Source organism: Protopterus annectens, chromosome 5.part1 (assembly GCF_019279795.1).
Source record: "Protopterus annectens isolate FY-2018-M chromosome 5.part1, PAN1.0, whole genome shotgun sequence".
Lineage (NCBI taxonomy): Eukaryota > Metazoa > Chordata > Ceratodontiformes > Protopteridae > Protopterus > Protopterus annectens.
Window position 1 is genome coordinate 268,839,302 of NC_056736.1, and position 21,083 is coordinate 268,860,384.

General features: G+C 38.8%; 1 protein-coding gene across 1 annotated transcript in view; it reads right to left on the reverse strand.

Moving 5' to 3' along the window:
• Positions 1–21,083, reverse strand: part of LOC122803366 (sodium/potassium-transporting ATPase subunit alpha-1-like) — a 577,066-nt gene that overhangs the window by 68,797 nt on the left and 487,186 nt on the right. Inside the window, exons 19-20 of the mRNA XM_044072943.1 lie at positions 18,900–19,045; positions 18,161–18,291 (exon numbers count right to left, since the gene is read on the reverse strand). Coding sequence (XP_043928878.1) covers positions 18,161–18,291; positions 18,900–19,045 — 277 coding nt within the window. The remainder of the gene's footprint in view (positions 1–18,160; positions 18,292–18,899; positions 19,046–21,083) is intronic.

A 21,083-nucleotide genomic window follows, 5' to 3' on the forward strand; every position in this document is an offset into this window, starting at 1 on the left:
TAAGCCATACTGTTTCTGAGAAATGCTCAGGGAAATGTATTCACCTGAGTATGACTGGCTACATCCTTCATTAGTTTCCAAATGTAATTAATAACCAGTTATGTTTGAAATAAATAAAAAGCATCAGAAAGCCTTCCAAATAGACTCATGTTTCCTTTATTCTCTAGCTTTGTGTCACAACAATGCTTTGAGTTTAAGGTTTTAGGCTGCATTGCTGCCTTTTTTAGATGTTACTGTAACTGCAAACTGAATGTTTTACATGTTTAGTAATAATGGAATGTTTCCCCCAGTCCCTTCTGCAAATGAGCAATGTCCACTGGAGCACAAGCTGGGTAATAAACTGTAATAAACAAATAGACAGATAGACAGGCAAACAAAGGGTGTATGGCTCATTGACAAAAGACTGAAAGGTAGAAGTCCAAATGAGGAATTTTGGAATGCAGAAAGTCAAAAGCCCAAACTACTGAACCTCTCTTGCCCAGATATTTTGAAACTGTGTTGTGTGAATATGTTAGTTAAGCAATAACCCATGCCTGGGTATGGGTAATGCTGGATTTACCCACGGTTGGTGTGGTTTGGTCACGAGGGTGAAGCCTGAGTGACCAAACAGAGACAACCGTGGGTAAATCCAGCATTACCCACACCCAGAAGTGGGTTATTGCTATTGTACGACATTATTTAAGAAAAAAATACTTACTTTTCTTAAATAATGGCATTGTATAATGCCTCCTTGCTGTCCTTCTGCGACTCATAGAGATCCTCTTCCTATTTCTGATGTACTGGGCATGCGTATGGCACTTGCGTCCCCACGCATACCCAGTACATCAGTGCTTCAAAAAGTAAGCAACAGAGAAAAGAAGATCTCTGTTGTTCGGTTTTGTTCCTTTTTTTAAATAAAAAAAAATAGTTTTGGGTATTTAAAGGTAGGAGTGCTGCAATCCCAACTCTTCAGATACGAGAAAGACAGCTTGAAAAAAATACAAGGGGGAATCGGGTACGTTAACACGTACCCGATTCCCCTTGTATTTTCTTCAAGCTGTCTTTCTCATATCTGCTGAGTCGGGAGTACAACTTTATTATTTTTTTTTAATAAAAAATTAAAACTTGGACAATATACCAACAGAAAAAAAGTCTGGGCGACCAAACCTTTTCCTTTGGTATATTGTAGGATTTACAGTGGGCACGCTGGCCAATCAGTATGCACGTTTTGGAATATTAATGTGGAGTCATTGCATAATATTAGTTTTATGTAAGTAGAGATATTTTAGGTTTACTGTTTAATAACTCAAGTTTTCCTTTATTGCTGAGACCAAATTTCCAGAGGCATGTTAATTTAGAAATGCACATTATATAAATTCAGTTAGTAGGATAATATGCATTTGCTAAAATATACTGTTCTTGTTTTTACTAAAAAAAGATAGATAAAACTGGACACAGTTTTTGATAGTTTTGGAGAGAACCCCAACATACTCCTCAGCACATAACTACTCTCAGAGGTCACATAACTCTGGAGAAAAGACAAGCTATTTAATCTGGGAATGAAGGTAATTAGGTAGGGGATATGAGAGATACAGTACCCTACATGATAGATGGACTGGGGTTTGCCACCCACAAAATCAAGGATGCTGCATATTATTATCAATAAGTGAATATATGTGCTAGAATTGTGTAATTTGCTAGTGAATATTCCTGAATGTTCAGGCAGTTCTAACTGTACATACCTGCTTAAAACATACAGTGTGTAAAATATAGAATTAAGTGTTTCATCTTTCTACTGTAGAGCTTTTAGTTACATGTTGGAGTCACTGGTTATTTTTTTTTTCAGATTTGTCATGCTTGAATGCCTTCTCGTAATTGTCAATGTGATGTGTTCTGCGGCACGGTGCATAATTTTCTTATTGTAAGGCCTAGAGAGGATTTATTAGTGATTGTCATCTGGAATCTAATTTTGCAACACTGAGTCTGCTTTTTAGTTTCATGAGTTTTGGGTTTGTAGTCTTTTATTGTTGTATATGCTGTTCGTCTTCAAGATTTCAGCAACTAAAATCTGACTAAATGGCCTTCAGTCCTAGGTCAGAAAACCATGTATACACCATTATGCAGAGACACTGGGAAACACACACTGAGCTATGTGCTTTCAAAAATCCAGTGCAATGTTACAATGTTATGGTTATTTATAAAGGCCTAGGTATAACCAGAAGCAGTCTGTTTACACAAACAGACACTAAATCACCAAAGAACTTTTACCAAAGGTGTAATAATGTAGTTATGCTGTCACATTGGCTGGCGCTTTTCAGATTTACAAAGCAATATTTCATCAGGTGAGTAAATATATCGAGGTTAGCACTACAGAAAAGTCACATTTGCAGATGTGTGTCAAATAATGAGATAAACAAATTAATGCTGCCTAGAAATTAGATGACTTGGAATAGAGATTGCATATTTTGGCTAGCTGAGGCAGTTTCAGCTGCCTTTAATTTTTTCTCATGCAAAATGCGTTATTGAAGTATAATAAAGACAGCATGAGATAAGAGAAGGAAGTGATTAATGGCAGGATGGAACAGGATGCTTAGACAGGCATTAACATTTATCAGTTACACATAAATATACCGAATAATATACACATTTATTGCTTTAAAGTGCAAGGTACTAAAAAGTATTGTTGCAGGAATGGATTTCAAACAGAAACAAACGTACCTGCAATTGTAAACAATGTTATCAGCTAAGGCAGAAAATGATGCTAGCATAACAACAGCCAGAAAATTTACTGAAATCACTGGGGCAACTGTGTTCTGTAACAACTTTAGGAAGAGAGGAGGCAGAAAAAAAAGTGAGTGCCCGTAATCTGAAGAGAAGGCTATGATTACTACATTTAGTATTACTTCTTCTACTTTACTGGCTACCAGAGAAGACAAACAGCAGACAAATCCACAGAAAAGCTACAGATGTCACATATCTTCAAAACTAAACAGATATATACAATACTGACCTTGCTCTGAGTTGTATGTGATCTACTACCCTTCATGACAGAGGGAGATTGGCTTAACGTGAACCATTTGAACTTCTGTCTCTAGGCCATGGCATGTCTTTAATAGCCACTATTCCAAAGATGGAGAAGAAGCAGCCTTCTAAATGCAGGCAATAACATTTGGACTAACTAATTAAAATATTTATAGTTTAACTTAAAGACCACAAATGGTACTAATACCGTGCATAAGACAAGATTTTGCAATAAGGGGAAAATAAAGACCTCAATATATGCTGTAAACAGAGTTCTGTCTCTTCTTAGAAAGTTTACAGATCTAGACAATTCTAATAGTTAAGCTGTTATAAGCTGTCTTTGTAAATGACATCCTTAGAGTGGAAATGAGATAGGGAAGATCTTTTCAAGGTGAACTGGGGTTTAGTAACACCAATGCAACTATTTACTGATGTACAGCTGCTGTTGAAGAGTAAGCACTGTCCAGTTCAGGGTTTGCAGCACCAACTTTTTCCATCCAATAGGTTTCTACTCAGCTGCCAACCTACACAGTTCCATACAACCTGCCAGACTCTGTTCACAGGTCACGTTACAAATGCGCAATCATGGTTCTTGTTATTGACTTGCCCCATTGTATATCACTCCCTGCTATAAGTGAGACCTGTACACAGTAGGAAATAAGTAGAATAATTTAACTCTATACACCTCCAGTATCCTGGCTGACCAGTGCATAGACATGGTTCTTGTTATCGGCTTGCTCAGAGTAGATCTCTCCCTGCTATAAGTGAGACCTGTCATGCACAGTGGAAAAGTAGGTGGAATAATTTAACTCCACACACCTCTCATACCTTTGCTGACCAGGTACTTCAACGGAGGCAACACTTGTGTACATCATATGTAAGAAGAAATAGTTCTGTGGGAAAACTTATTCCTGGAATAAGTGCCCTACGACAAATAATTGTAAAACATCAAGTATACATGTCTGTTATGTAGTGTTAAGTACAGACACAGAGTTCTGCATGTTTACTTCCAGAATTTCTAGCCTTTTAAATCCTTTCACATCCCTTATGAGCATCCACCCCCCCCCCATTAAAGGAGATAATAACATACATTTTTCAGTTCCCTCAGGACCCAGAGGTATAAATCTACTCTGTTCTAAGTGGTGTTTTTGTAAAGCAGTGCCTGTTTTATTGTAGATACATTTTAAAGCCAGAAGAAACATGCAGTCATTACATATGTGATAATTCACAGTTTCTGTATTCTTCACACTGAGCATGTCTACACTGATTGCTTCTTGCTGGCGTGGAAGCTGTTGCCCGTTATGTTCCCTTCCCACCCCCAATTTCCCAGCCACCCCATTCCATTACATTTGTAGAACCTGGTCCCCACCCAGAACTCCACCTACTTCCAACCGCTCTTAAAGACATACACACTGCTATATGCATGCAAATATATTTTTTCCTCTTACCTTCATGTCACATCCCCTTGTAACTATGCCCTAGTTTTAACATCTATTTCTTTACTTTTCATGCTCACTCCTCCAACTCTCTCATTTCCTTTGGTTTCATTCTTAATTACTCTACATGTACAATGTTACTATTCTACACAATTGTATTATTATCCCTTACAACTCCTGCCTTCTTTACTTCTTACCGACACCTACCTCTATATATATACAACTCTCCATATCTACCCCAATCATCTCCCAAACACTACACAACTTCAACTATTAATAGCCCCAAATCTCTTCTCCTCTGCTACTGTACATCTCTTTAACACAAAATATTACATCCAGAACAATGTAATCAACAAGGTATTACCTTATGCTTTCCCAACTAGCCATTTCCCATATACTCATCTATTTTCCAGACAAATGCCTTAGATTGAAAAATATTCTCCAACTTTATAACTCAAGTAGACAGCTGAGAATCAATGACAAAATGTTATTACTATTACAAAAGTTAACAAATCAGCTGGAGACTCTCTGTACTTCCTCTTTCTTGGCCAAAATCTGGAGCTTCCTTCTTCTCATTCTAAGAACTAGAGTAAACACCAACTCTTGTAAGGCACAGACAAGAGAATACCTAAAAGATAACTGGCTCGGTAGATGCACAACTCCTGGATGACAAAAATCCAATCTCTTACTTTATTCTACCGTTTGCAAGCACTGTACCCTTAGTTATACATCCAAAATGTCCTCATTGTCCTTTCCCTCTTCTTCCTTCTATCCATCCTAAAACATTCTGTGTCAGCTCTTAATAATAATCTTCTCATCTCGTTTCTTCCCGTCTTGTCTCATCTCTTCTCTTCCCGTCTCATCTCTTCTCTTCCCATCTCGTCTCTCCTTCTACCAAGTCTAGTTCCAAATACATTTCATAGCTCTTTAGATACTGCTACTATTAATTAATAATACTCTATTTAATTGCTGAATATTTGTTGATTACTTGTATACCTATGTTTACTTTGTTCTTTATGTATTTTTTCTGGAGCTTTTCTCCCTGGAAAAATAATTCATACCTCAACACATAACACAGAGTCACTATTAATTAAAGATATTAATTATTTTGATAATTAATATAATGAATTAATAGTGACACTATTATGAGCTATGATTTTTATGGTTACAGGACAATAATTTTCAGAATTGTGAGGCAAAATCTAGATTTGTGCAATGTTGTCTATCATCCTTCAGAAACAGATTGCAGTATACATTGATGAAGGACTGGAGAATGGAAATGAAAACTTAAAGAGTAATGTTTCATTCATTCATAGATTCATACTAGGCTAACTGCCCATGTGGACCATTTTAAAAGTAGCCAATTACCCCATGTAAGAATCAAACCCTGCACCTTGTGTCTATAAGGTAAGTACCTTAGCCATTATACCAACCACCCACCCCATAAACAGCCCTTGCAGGTCTTGAACCCAGGACCCTACGCACCATAGTCAAAGTAATTTACCAGTAAGCCACCCCAGCTGTATTAATTTTATATTTTTGCACAATATTTCGGCTTACTTACTTTACATGACAGTTTACTTCAGGCCTTATCCTATAACTCTAAACATGACCTACAATAGCAAATTCTCAAGACATGATATTGAGAAGTTTATCAGAGAGCAAGAAAAAAGTTCAATTATCAGTTGAAGTACACTGTATTTTCAATGAAGACTGACATTCAAACCCAAAGAAGTGTGTGTGTGAAATCAGTTACATCACCAAATATTGTAAAAAAAAAAACGTAAAGCATATCTCGGCATTGTGAAGTGTAAAGAAATGGCATGTGATGTTTTGTTTTTGCCTGGCATGTCTCTTCAAATAGAACTGATGGGAAGATATTGTAAAATCTGTAATATGCTTCACTGAAGTAACACTAACAACACTATGCAGCTTAATGCAATACCAGGTAGACCATAGAGTAAAGCAGCTGCTGATTTGTTTCATTTCAATAACAATTGGGACGTCTTTTGTATTGATTATCAATCTAGATTTTCTGAAGTCATCAAGATGATGGATATAGCTTCATAATCAGACATTACACTGAAGAAATTTACTTTTCCATGCCATAACATGCCTGAAGTACTCATCTCTAACAATGGTCCACAGCTTGTCAGTGAAGAATATTGTGCTTTTTATAAGGTTGGTAACTTCAGCCCCATTACCTCTTCACCAAGGTATCTACAATCTAATGGATGACTTGAATGAGTCATACAAACTAAAAAAACAAATGTGGAAAGGTGTGTTGCCAGGTCTAAGGAAGTCAGATCCGTGCTCTGCTTCACTATAGAAACAGCCAGTTCTAAATGGACTGTTACTTTTGTTGATCGAAAAGGGGATGAAAGCAGAGCTTCTAACCACATCTGTTCTACTTTGGCCAGATAAAATGTCAACTGTTTAATCAGCCTGACAGAAAGCTCAAGAAAAATGCAAGCTGTATTATGGTAGAACAGCTAAGAGATTATCTGAAGCCTGGATAGGTTTTAATAATTCAAAATCTATTTCCAAAATACTTGGAAACTCAGAAACCTGTTGTGACAGATCAAGAAAATATACTGTGGTCTTATACTGTTGAGAGCAGGAAAAGTCCAATAGCCTTTATACAGGACTGTACTATTCTGAAACCCTGATGCTGGAAAAGTTGATTTCAACAGGGTGTGATGCAATTCCCAGAGAAAGAGACTGTTCTTAAGATGTTCAGTAATTTTGATCATGACCCTGTATCGGTCAAAATTATACCTGATTCAGGGTAGCATTCTGTATTACCCACTGAAGATATTCTACCAGATGTGATTGTCCTACTAAGTATGACCTCATCAAACTATGCATGGCTGCAAGGTATTTAAATTCAGCACATTAAGAAAGTGTTGCTAGTTTTACATATCCTATAAGTAAAAGTAGGCATGCAGGATGTCACTTGATGCTGTCTTGCTCTTTAGTTGCTTCCATATTAGTAAAACATGTGGTAATGCACATATGGGCTGTTGAGTGTTTGCATCTAGCCTGCAAGTCTGTTATGTTGCAAGTGAAACTGAAGCAAAAAAACATCACACCCTGTTTACTGAGCTAACCAGCTGCAATGAGTGTGAGAGAGAGTCAGAGGTGTAACTAGGGTGGGCAGAACGGGTCAGTATAAGGTGTTAGGTAATGTAATTGGCATATGTTGATCATGCAGTAGTCCAGTATTGGCATTCATAAATAACTGCAGACATTGCATTCTTGGTCCGGGCTAAAACGCTGTAGTGTTTACTATATGCAGTTTAGCTGTAGCAAGCCGCTTGTTATATTGTGAGAGGTATGAAGTATCTGGAGAGGGCAGAGGACTTCTGCTTCTGGGCCAAAACAGTGTCTTCTGGAAAGAATAAGAAGTTGAACTCACTATCATGAATTATGTTACCTTATTGCAAACTCATGAAATTCATAGAAGCCAGAAATATTTAGAATTTAGCAAAAGATACTGTCAATATTGTTACTGTGATGCTTGACCACCATTAGTCAAATCCTGGTACCACAGAATATATCCTAAAACCAAAAATCCTACTCCTTGGATAACAGTATTGCTAAGTCCCAGTATTTACAAGAGGGATATGAGGAATGGACAGTCCCATCGCAGATCTGTCTAAGCAGTTTTAAATGTTTCACAGAAATTAGATGGATTTCTTTGAGCAACAAGATTTCTCTCTTCTGTTTTGTTAACCATGAAAGAATTTTATTTTTTAAATAGATCTATTAGAGAAAAAACATGATGACCTTTAAGGCTAACCACAAATGAAAGCTTAGAAATTTTGAACAGGATATTGGCTTAACTCCAGAAGGGTTCAAGTTGATTGTCAGCAATTATTTGGAGCTCCTTATTAAATGGAAGAGGCTGTAGTAGAGGGTAGAGAAACTGCAGACATAACAAAAGAAAATACATCCAGGGAAGAGGCTGTAGTAGAGGGTAGAGAAACTGCAGACATAACAAAAGAAAATACATCCAGAAATGGGTACGTGCATAGTACATCAAGCATTAACTATGTACAATAATAGCTATTGCTTGATGTACTATAACTTATTCCTGGAATTCCAATCTAGATTCCCAATCTCTCCCCTTTCTTGTGGTTTCACCATCCCTAAAACCCAAAATTTAAAATCAGCTTCAGTACGTTTAATAACATGACGATACAAAGAGTTACTATCTGACAATTGCGTCTTGATGCCTTTGTACATCCAGGATTGAATGACCACATTTCATTGACTCCTGCTCTAAAAATAAGAGCAAACAAGTTATAAGACACTTTTAGGTTTATTACAGTTTTTTATATAATTGTATAAATATATATTTTTATATGTCTATTAATGTACATTTTAGGATCATAGGTAGGTACTAGGCTATCGGCCCAAGGGCCTACGTAAGCCTAGCCAACATGGTTCCCTGGCATACGCCACCCAAGAAAGTTATTTTCCTGTGCCACTGTTGAGCAGAGACACAGAAGTGATCCCTGGGGTGTATTTCCTATTTCCCATCCACTCATCAAGATTTTTCTTGAAGAGTGCTAATGAAGAACTTTGCTTTACATAAATGGGTTGCCTGTTCCAGAGTATAGGAAGTCTCTGGGACAGGAATCTATCCCTCCAGCATGTCCTGTTTATTGTGGTGACAAGGTTTAGGCCCCTAGAACGTGTAGCTCAGAGGGATTGGGATTTCTTTAGGTGTAGCATGTCCAACAGCTCTGGGTTTGACATAGCTTTATATGTTAGGCAGAGATCACCTCGGAGTAGGCGATATGCTACGGAGTAAAGCTGGAGTTTTTTTTTTTCATGCATTTGGTTATATATGTGTCTTAGATTGTGTTATATATGGATTATAAAATGTTTTTATTTGTTAAAAGAATTTAGGTGAGACAGTATAGTTGTGAAAAAGCAGTTGTTAATTAGTGGGTGGTCTTGTTCATAGGGAATGGTTTCAGAGTCAGTGCTGACCAATGATAAATGGACTACTACTTTTTAACTGTGGCAGGATTTGTTTGATTTGATTCTGATGAAGTTTCCTGTTTGGAGACGAAAGCACTAAATCCTTGTTTGTGTCACCTGGCTTTGTGAATAATTTTGACATTTACTACTTTAGGTACCCTTTATTGGTGCCGTGGTGTTACCAGATGGAGGTAGTGGTGTTTTATAGTTTTTGAATTTCACCCAGCACTTTTCCACAGGACTTTTATGAAAAAGGATACAAAGCCTAAGCAACATGTCCTACATGTGCTGTCTCACTGTACTCAGTATCCTACAGACTGCTAAGAGTGACTTGTGTCTAGCATACAAGGCATCCTCTGATGAATTAGTGATGGATTTACTGCTCATTAGCAAGTAAATGGCATCAGAAATACTCAGTCTAGTTAGGGATCTAAACCTCTTTTGCAACTTCAACAGAATGGTTTGGAGGGATAGGTATATCTTACTTGCATTTTTGGAACAGACTCCTCATCTACATAAAACAAAGTGCATCCCATATTCCAATGTGACTTAGATCTATGAATGGGAAACAGAAAATGTACCCCAGGACTGTTCTCTGATCCCAGTTATTCTCATTAGGGGTAATATATAATTATTATACAACAACCCCCCCCCCCCCATTAATATTCAAAAACGTGCATGCTGATTGGTCAGCGTGCACGTTGTAAATCTGAGTTATAGTAATGGAAAAAGGTCCAGTCGCCCGGACTTTTTCCATTACTATAACTCTTTTTTTACAGCAACGGAGAACGCAAGATCTCCGTTGCTTCACACTGTCTCGCTATGTTAAAGGAGTTTAACATAGCGAGACAGCTTTAAAAAAAGCAACAGAGAATCTCCGTTGCTTTTTTTAAAGCTGTCTCGCTATGTTAAACTCCTTTATCATAGCGAGACAGTTTGTAAAAAGCAACGTAGATCTTGCTTTCTCCATTGCTTTTGCCCACAGCTCTGATGTATTGCGTGGCATATGCATGCGCAGTACATCAGAACTGCCGCAGAATACCAGACAGCTGCGGAAGGGCAGCAAGGAGACATTATACAATGCCATTATTTAAAAAAAGTAATTATTTTTTTACTTAAATAATGTCATTGTATAATAGCAATAACCCACTTCTGGGTGTGGGTAATGCTGGATTTACCCACGGTTGGCTTTGTTTGGCCACTCAGACTTCGCCCTCGTGACCAAACCACACCAACCGTGGGTAAATCCAGCATTACCCACACCCAGACGTGGGTTATTGCTATATTGACCATTTGATAGGTAAGACCACTCTATAACAAAATGAGATGTTATTTTGTGCACAAAAAGGGAAACTGGCTAGGCTTAAATAGGCCACAAGGGCAGCGAGCCTTGCACTTATGAACCTATGAGAGCAAGCCTGTTATAGTACTGTTATAGAGAGAGAATAGAGGTCTGCAAAGAAAGGGAAGTTCCATGGTGCAGAACAAATGAGTGCAGAGAAGGAGAACAGAGATCTGCAAAGAAGAGGAAGATGTCCTTCCATATCACTGTTGCAGTATTCAGTACCCAAGGGATGTTCCTTCCTGGGCAGTCTGTCACTTGGGCAGTACAGATAAGCCTGAATCTTGTTTATTCCATACATCACATTCATGCTCTCTACACAGAATGTAGGGCATAAAAGGGAAGTACAGATGCAACTACCCAGAATTTCTTTTTGGACCAGTTTGAATGCTATTGTTGTCAGTTGGTTTGAAAGTTTTGTTGCTGTACTGAATATTTAGCAACACCAGATAAGTGCCATGTTGGGGTTATTTTTCTTTTTCTTTTTGAATTTACTTTAATGGTCTAGAGTTCATGTCATCCAAGAGGGGAAAATGTTAGTGTGGGAGTTAGATTCCCCATAAGGATCATCATGACCAATGTATTTTGTTTGGGCACTTCCCACTATCATAACTCTTGTAGTATCTATAAGGCATTTGTGCCTAAGACATTCAGAAGTCATTTGTCTTCCCTGGCCATTTATCTTGAAATCCAATTGCTTAGACTGTTAGCCCAGTGTACCATGGTGGAATCCTTTAACCTCAAGATGCTCCCACTAGATAAGAAGAAGGCCAAGAAGTTTCAGCTGGATTCTTTAGCCATCCAGTTTCCACTAGATATCCTCCTAGAAACAGATAATAGCTCTATAGGTTGTTCAGTGTTTATGTCAGATTATTCTGCCATGTCCCCATTGAGGCCTCCATGGATCTGTCTTTTTGCATGACCTCTGAGGTTTTGCAGGCATCTACTTTGGATGTTGAAGGGGAACCACACTTGGTTATCTCAGAGGGTCCTCGAGGGATTCTGCAGATATTGGTCAGGAAGGAAGTTCTGGATTCTGTTCTCCAATCTTGCCAAGGGTCAGAACCTCTGGTATTTGTTAGGACTGATGCCCACTCTAAGAAAAGACAAAAACTGATGCATGTCTGTCTGTCCTATGGATCATCAAAGGGAATGGCAGGAGTTTAGTCAGGGCTAGTTCGCTGACTTAATGGCCCTAAAGCCTCCTCAAGGGGTTTCAGTACCCACTCATCCTTGGACCTCTACCCCTGCTAGACAATTTAAGGAACCAGATTCCTCAGATGAGGATTCCCTGTCTGGTGAGGGGTCTTTGTCCTTTTCTTCACAGATGCTGTCACCTTTGGCTTATGATTCTGATGGTGAGGAGTCTGTTTACCCTGAGTCTCCTTTTCAGGAATTGTCCTTTGGGGCCACAATTGCTAGGATGATAGAATTATTTAAGTGGGATTTTTCTCATGTGGGATTTTTCTCATGTGTAGGATATTCAGAGAATATGTTATGAGCTGCTTCAGGTGTGTACTCCTAAACCATTGGCAATTTCTGTTGTGTTGGCTGACTTGTTAGTTACTTTCATCGGTGCTTCCAAGAAGGATTGCAGGGCAATGGAGAGGATTGGGAAGAAACTTTACACTGCTTCTACTTTGGCCTTTAGGGGCTATTAATTACCAGACCCACATGACTAGGTATGCTCTGGCCTTGATTGCTCAGGCTTGTCAGGTTATCTCTGCCCTCCTTGATTCTGTTGGCAGATCCTCTGCCTTATCTTTTTTTAGGTTCTACTTCTCAAGTGGCTCGCCACCCTGTTAAGTGTAGCTATGATGCTGATGATGCTCCTTCTAGAGCTGTGCCTTTTGGGTCCATCATGCAGTTTTTTTTTACTTCATCTCTAGTCTCTTCCTGAGGGATATTAAGACCAAGTTGTTGGATGTTCCTTTGGATGGTGCTCATGATTTTGGATCTGCTGCTGCTGACTTGTTTAAGACTCTTTAAGAGAAAGGCAAAGTCTGCCTTGCAAGACCTTAAACATATTTTTGTCTCAACTATCCCTAAGCTCCAGAGGAATTATCTTACTAGGTCTGCTTTTGTTAACAGGCGTTCCTGCCAGGCCTCTAAGGTCAGGAAGGATGGGAGTTGGGCCTCTCTGCTAAGGCTTCTCAGATTTCTGTAGCCCATAAAACTATTTTATCTGATAAGCCTGCTTCTCTTTAACAATTCAGCCCCCTGCCTTTAGACCAGGTTCCTTTGTCACTTTAGCTGTGTGTTTGTCTTCTAAATTGGCATCTCATCACCTCAAACTTTTGGGTTCTTTCTATCATCCATCAGGATTACTTCATGATATAGAAATCTCTGCCTTCTTTTTCTGGGATTCCTTAACCTCCTCTAGAGCAACTTCCTCATTTCCCAGAGGTTCTAGGGTCCCCATTGAACCAAGGGACCATTCAACCTCTCCCCCTTTCCAAGTGGGGGGGAGTTTTTATTCTAGGATGTTCCTGGTTCCTTGAAAGGGGGGCACTTGGAGACCTATTTTGGATCTCTCCTGGCTCTGCACTTTTCTTGAGATCAGATCCCTTATTTTCAGATGCTTACTCTTCAAACTCTGTTTCCACTTTTATTACCCAAGCCTTTTCTGGTGTCCTTGGATCTGAAATATGCTTCAATTCATATCCCTGTTCACCCTCTCTTCAGGACATTTTTACACTTCTCTGTGTCTTCCTCTCATTTTCATTTGTGTGCTTTGCCCTTTGGCCTCTCTACTGCTCAAAGGGTATTCACAAAATGCCTAGCTCCTGTGATTGCCTTCTGTAGTTTCCAAGGCATTCAGATTTTTCCTTATCTTGATGACCTGTTGCTTCAGGCACTTTCTTCCAGTTGATTGTTGCAAGGTCTACAGTTCACCATCTCTCTTCTTCAAAGTCTGGGGTTTACTATCAACTTCCAAAAACCCATCCTGTATCCATCTTAGGATCATGTGTATTTTGGCTTGCAGGATTCAGACATTGCCAATGTTAGCATTTCCTCTGCCTCCAAAGGTATTGCCATTTCTTCTCTTCTTCTGCTGACAGCCATGCCAGCCAGGGAGTTTCTTCAGGCCCTGGAATTTATGGCCTCTTCTGTTCTGATGCTTCCTCTTGCCACACTGCATATGCATATTGGTTTGGCTGCAGCATTGTCATAATTTGCCCAGTGTTCCTCTCCTTCCCTATCTCAAGAAGGAACTTGAGTTGTGGATTCAACAGTTTGCTATCAATCCAGACCAGCCCTTTCAGCCTCCATTCCCTTCTCAAGAGCTGTTCACAGATGCCTTGGACATGGAGTGGGGGTCATCTCTTGGTCAACTGAAAGTTCGGGGTTTTTGGCCTCCTCATCAGTAGTCAGACCATATCAACATCAAAAAGATGAGGTCTCTGATTCTGGCTCTTCAGGTTTTTCACCCCATGTTCTCTCCGGGCCCCTTGAAGATGTACACAGACAACACTACAGTGATGTGCTACATCAACAAGCAGGGGACATTACCTCCTCTGCAAGATGGTGCTTCAGGCTTGGGAAGTGGCTCTCAGCTCTGTTCCAGAGTGCCATGGCATCAGGCCTGGAAGACAGACACCCTATCCATTCCATGGACAGGGATGTTTCTTTATGCTTTTCCTCCTCTTCCTCTACTTCCAAGAGTCCTGCAGAAGATTCAGCTGGACTCCTCAAAAATCTTGCTAGTGACTCCCTTTTGGGATCATCACAAGTTACTCACCAGTTGGATCTCCTCACACAAGACAAGGGGTCTGTTATCCATCCCCACTTGTCCATTCTGCAACTGACATTGTGGGTGATAGAATTTTGACCTTTTCAGGCACCTCTTTTCTGAGGATGTATTCAAGGTTTTACAGGAGGCAAGGAAACCCTCAACCAGAAAATCTTATATGTCCAAGTAGAAGAGATTTTCAGTCTGGTGCAATGCTTGTAACCAGGACCCTTTTTCAGTGGTGGTCCCTCTGGTCCTCTCATTTGTGTGAGTTGCTTCAATCTGGCTTGGCCTTGTGTGAAGGCCCATTTGTCAGTCATTTCTGCTTGTCTGCCCTTTTCTCCTCCTTTGACTTTTTATTTTGAAGTCAAGCAATTTCCTAAAGGCATCCTGCATAGTAGGCCTCCAAGGAAGCTTATTCCTCCCCTTTGGTACCTTAATTTTGTTTTGGAAAAATTGACTCTCTTCAGCCTGCAGATTCTGCTTCTTTACAACATTGTACCTGAGAAACTGTTTTGTTGCTGGCTGTTGCTTCTGCTTTGAGGGTTTCTGAACTCCAAGCCCTTATGGCCATTTCTCATTTTTTGTTTTTTTCACAGGGACAGGGTGTCCCTTCATACTAATCCTTGCATTTCTCATTTTTTTGTTTTTTTCACAGGGACAGGGTGTCCCTTCATACTAATGGTAATACTACCAAACCTAACAATAATGCAGGTGACAGTTTATTTTCCAACTATGTTGGAAAAGCATGGAATAAACTACCCTCTGATATCACTTCTTTAACCTCTTTCCAACTCTTCAAACACCAACTAAAAGTTTATCTCAATAAACACTGGCTTTGCTCCTGCACTAATCCAGACTAATGTTAACTCTATTTTTTTAACTAACAATTTTATATTTAAATTTTTTTATCCTTTTTTATTTTGTTTTAGTTGTTATGATTGTTTGTAACCTTTTATGCCTTATGTAAATTGTATAACTAGTGGAGCTTTTCTCCCCGGGCCTCTACTGAAAATGGACATATATCCAGTTGGACTAGCCCGGTCAACAAATGTAATATAAAAATAAAATAAAATAATCCTTCTTTTATGCCCAAGGTAGTCAAACAGTTGTCCTTGAATGAGTTGGTACAACTCCCTTTCTTTTTCCCTTCTCCTCAGTCTGCAACTGAGAGGGTCCTGAATACCTTGGATTTACACAGACAGCTCAGGTACTATTTGAATAAAACTAGGACTATTCATAAGTCTAATTAGCTTTTTGTTTCCTTTCATCCCAGGTCTTTGGGTTTGGCTGTTTCTAAGCAAACCATCTCCTCCTGGATATCTAAGGCCATTTCTTTTTGTTATTCTTTTCATGGCAAATCTCTATCTGCTTCTGTTGGAGCTCATTACATTAGAGCTGTTGCCTGGTGCCTTCTTCAGTACTGCAACAGTGAAGAGAAGGACATCTACTGTTATGGTAAGATTTTACACAACTGTACTGTCCATGGTGCTGAACAAATGGTGCAGAGAAAGAACAGAGGTCTGCAAAGAAGGATAAGGTCCATGGTGCTGAACAAATGTGTGGAGAGAGAGAGAGAGAGAGAGAGAGAGAAAGAGGTCTGCAAAGAAGGGGAAGGTCCATTGTGCTGAACAAAGGAATATAGAGAGAGAAAGTGCAGTTGTGTAAAATCTTACCATAACAGTAGATGTCCTCTTCTTCCCTGTTGCAGAATTCGGTACCTAAGGGATGGCCCTTTCTGGGCAGCCTGTGGCTCAGGCAGTACAGATAAGCTTGAAAAGGATCATGTTTGTGCCGTACATCACATTTATGCTCCCCTGTACAGAATGTAGGGTATAAATCGAATGTAAGGATGCAACTACCCATAACTGAGTTGCCCCAGAAGAAAGCAGTTGTTATAGGACAAAGGAGTCCATGCACATCCAGAAGGAAAAAATGCAGAATAAACAAGAGGGGGTTGGAGGGAGGGAGTGAATACTGCAACAGTGAAGAGGAGGACATCTACTATTATGGTAAGATTTTACACAAGTGTACTATGTCCTTCCATATCACTGTTGCAGTATTCGGTACCTAAGGGAGAGTAAAAAAGCTCAAGACACAGAATGGGAGGTGGAAGGCTGAGAACAGCCCTCAACAGACTCATACAAAATGATTTCAGCAAAACCTGCTCTGGCCCTAGAAACTACATCCAACTGATAATGTTTAATAGAGGTACATTCAAAATAAAAATAAACCAAATGGGGTACTTATCTGGTGTTGCTAAATATTCAGTACATCAACAAAACTTTCAAACCAACTGGTAATAATAGCATTTGAACTGGTGGCAAAATAAGTTCTGGATAGTTGGATTGGAATGTTCCTTTTATACTCTACATTCTGTGTGGGGAACATAAATGTGATGTACAGCGCAAACAAGATCCTTTTCATGCTTACCTCTACTGGCTGAGTGACGGGTTGCCCATGAAGGGACATCCCTTATGTACCGAATACTGCAACAGTAGTATGGAAGGATATTGGAGGTCTGAAAAGCAGGGGGGGGGGTCCATGGTGCTGAAACAATGAGTGCAAAGAGAACAGAGGTTTGCAAAGAAGGGAAAGGTCCATGGTGTTGAACAAATGAGTACAGAGAGAGAACAGAGGTCTGCAAAGTAGAGGGAGGTCCATGGTGCTGAACCAATGAGTGTGGAGAAAAAAAACAGAGGTCTGCAAAGAAAGGGAAGGTCCATGCTGTTGAACAAATGAGTGCAGATCAAGAACAGAGGTATTCAAAGAAGGGAAAGGTCCATGGTGCAGAGGGAATGAGTACAGAGAGAGAACAGATGTCTGCAAAGAAGGTGAAGGTCCATGGCGCTGAACCAATGAGTGTGGAGAAAAAAACAGAGGTCTGCAAAGAAGGGGAAGGTCCATGGTGCTGAACAAATTGAGTGCAGAGACAGAACAGAAAGTTCTGTAAAGAAAGCCTTCATTCACCTGCTTCAGTCTGTACATGTACATTTCAAAGAAGGATATCTCAGAATTTTATTGGGTTATGCAGGAAGATATTCAGAACAAGTTATCTTCAAACAACAAATATGTGAGTGTACATATCTCTCCCTTTTGATATATATATATATATATATATATATATATATATATATATATACATATATACATATATACATATATACACACACACACACACACACACACACACACACACACACACACACACACACACACACACACACACACACACACACTAACACGAACATGTATCTGAATTTGTGTATGTATTTGTGTGTGCATGCACACGTTTGTGCACATAGTAGTGGGGGCTTTCATGTGCAGCTAATGAGTTGGATGGACCCTTACTGTGCAGTGGGGGTGTAAGCATGTAGACATTTCATGCCTATAGCACTCTTATCTTACTATGCTTTCTTTTCTCATAGTTAGAGTCACCCTGATGAGGGGGCTAATTGTTTCAGTTCTATTCAGTGCAGTAATCAGCCTGAGCAATGGTTTGCTATTGCTATCTGATCATGTTATTCTATTCCTTCCTATAGGGCTATCTTTTGGTGGGCATACATTTCCCTTCTGGAAGCTTAACCTACTTTTTTAAAGGGGGGATGGTTAGAGGACAATTGGAGCTGAAAAAAGAAACTAGTATGGACTACTTACTTCATTCCCTGCTGGAAGATGGAATTTCTTCTTGTTTTGCAGATTATCAAGTCAGCCCACTGTACAACTACAATACTGATGAAAAAGGATGTATGACACGTAAACTCCAGAACTTTCCTCTGTTCATATGTCTGATAAAAAATAAATAAATAAAAGTTAATGATTCTGTGTGTTTTTATCCATGAGACTGATTGTTCTATTTTAAGTGAAATAGATTTACAGAAAGACAAAACTGTTTTCTGTATGACTGTATGTATGCATGTTTTTTATTTATGTATGTATGTATGTGTGTATTTATTTTCTTAACTATCTAAGTGAGCTGGTCCAAGGGCCCTTTTCAGTCAAGACTTGAGCCAAAACAGCAAATATGAAACATATGTACAGTATATGTCAGTTAAACAAAATATATAACAATACAGTGTAAAACAAGTAAACAATATAACAATTATAACAAAAGTGTAGTAAATGCATGTAATAAAACATTTTGGTACAGCGATTATAAGATTACATAATATACAACTATATACAGAGATGAGCGAAAAGAAACTTAAAAATAGCAAGTTGAAATCGGATAGAAATTAAGCTTAATATATAAATAAGCACATGTGAAAAGAACCACTCAAAAGACTGAAGTAAAGAATAGCTTAAGAGTAATAGAACAGGGTTGAAGGTTGATGAGGGTTTGTCCTGTATCAGTACTTGATTAGCCATCTAGGACAATAGCAAATGATGTACTTACCCACTGCTGTCCATAACTATCCTCCAGATCATTAGTCCATCTGTCATCCCACTTAATCCGAATTCCTAAAAGATCCAAAGGTGCAAAGCCATTCTGAACCATAACTACAAAATATGTGAAAAATCCTGCAATGGCCTGGATCATACCTAGAAGAAAGAGCACAACATGCTCATAGACTTTTGTTAATTATTACTGAACATTTTTCTTGACTGTAAAGGAAGATGTGAATAACTTTTGGATGGCTATATGTCATTTTCATATCAAAATATTTAAAAATTAAAATGCATGTAGTATCATTCTTATTTTCTATCAAAGAGGATTATGCTATGAACTGGTAACAAGCTGTTTCCCATAGTCGAGGGTTTGATCACCACAACCTTCATCTGCATACTGGGTCAATTAGACAGTGTTCTGTAGCAATTGGTAAATTGGGCTAAGCTCCTCAATGGTCCTGGACTGAATGCCTAGTAACCTTAGATGAGCCTATTATTCTGCAGAGACATAATTGTTAAAATATTTAATTTTTCTGCAGCTGTATTCATTGAATGAGTGATCATTTTTGAATAAGTTATTTGAATAAGCAAGGTTATTTTGAATCAGAAGAAGCTTTTAACAGCCTTTTTAAAGCAAGTATTCTGTTTTCAAGACTAATGCTTTATTTTTTCCCACTGGTTTAGCACATTCAGTGGAATGTTTGATTTACTTGTTGCCATGAAGTAACTGCTAAGCTAAATTCATACCAATGGAACTGTTATATTCAGGCTACCAGGTTAACCTCAGTAAGTTGACAGTGACAGGTGAACAGGCCACAGAATACATTTATGTCAGATATATTATAACTTGGCAGCCAGCTGTAAGACATAAGTGGCAAAGCACTGTCCCAAACTGTTCATGTCTGAAAAGTAAATGGGGGGTTTAACTGCAGCAAACTTGAGACATCTAATAAAGTAGTTCAGACTCAGTTTGTAAAGTTACAGTGCCTAAGGCCAACACCACCTTACATGAAGTATGCATCAACAGAGGAAGGAGCTGTGGTCTTACATTCTGCATTAATGTGTTCTTACTTCAAATCACACTAATTATATATGAAGATGAACCATGCATACCTCTCAGCTGTCCAGAATTTTGCAGCATGTTCAGACTTTGCCTCATATTTTTACTCTATTCTTCATAAAATCTAGAGTTTTCTTGCAAATCACTGAGGACTGAAGTACTAAATAACGACAGACATGAATTTCATGTTTCATATCCTTTAGAAAATGCATGCTAATGCAAACCTGTTGTTCTAGCAACTTTCTAATTTTGAGTGATATTCAAAATCTGTCTTTGATTTTTGGTCTATGTCTCCCTCATTATTTTTGTCTTTGTCCATAATTCTTGAACTAAGAGGCTGAGAGGAATGGAACTATGTTTGGTGGTAGAATCAATGCATTCATTGCTCTTTAGTACTGAGAACATTTTTCTAAATAAAAGTGAGCTTTGTGAGCAAACTATTGGGATTAGGGTCAGGACAAATAAGGAAAAATACCTCTGTACTGACTTCATTTATATCCTAGCAGAACATGCCACGACTGGAAGGGAAAATACTTTCTCCTGGCTTAACTCCAAAATCACCAAGGTCAAAACAATCTTCAGCAATCTAAACAATGGAAGACAAGCCAAGGCAAACAGTGTTCATTAATATACACATAGCCTCTTTGCTCTCACTTGATATATTATCATTGCTGCTAGAATGGACAAAATCTGGTGTGTCTCAATCACTGTCAGGCTATTGACAAACCACAAAATGTAGTTAAATCTGTCTATATTCTAGATACGCTGAATTATCATCACCATGCCATCAAACACTGTGGACCTCATACAAGCAAGCAGTAACTTTCCAGAACATATCACTCTATTCTAGAGTCAGACTGTTTACTGAATACTACCAAATTGAAATCCCTGTTGTCACTACCCTCAGCAGATGATGCTCTTTTTTATTTTAATACCTCCTTTGCAGACATCAGTGCCAAGTCAGACTAATAGTTGCTCTCCATTTTGGACTGCTCCTCACCTAAAACAACAAATGTTAGAATCTGACAACGGCTGCTACATACATGTGTCTAACGAAACTGAGTAACCACGTTCTGAATGCAAAAGTATTTATAACCTATCCAAGCCATGCAAGGCACTAAAACAGAATAT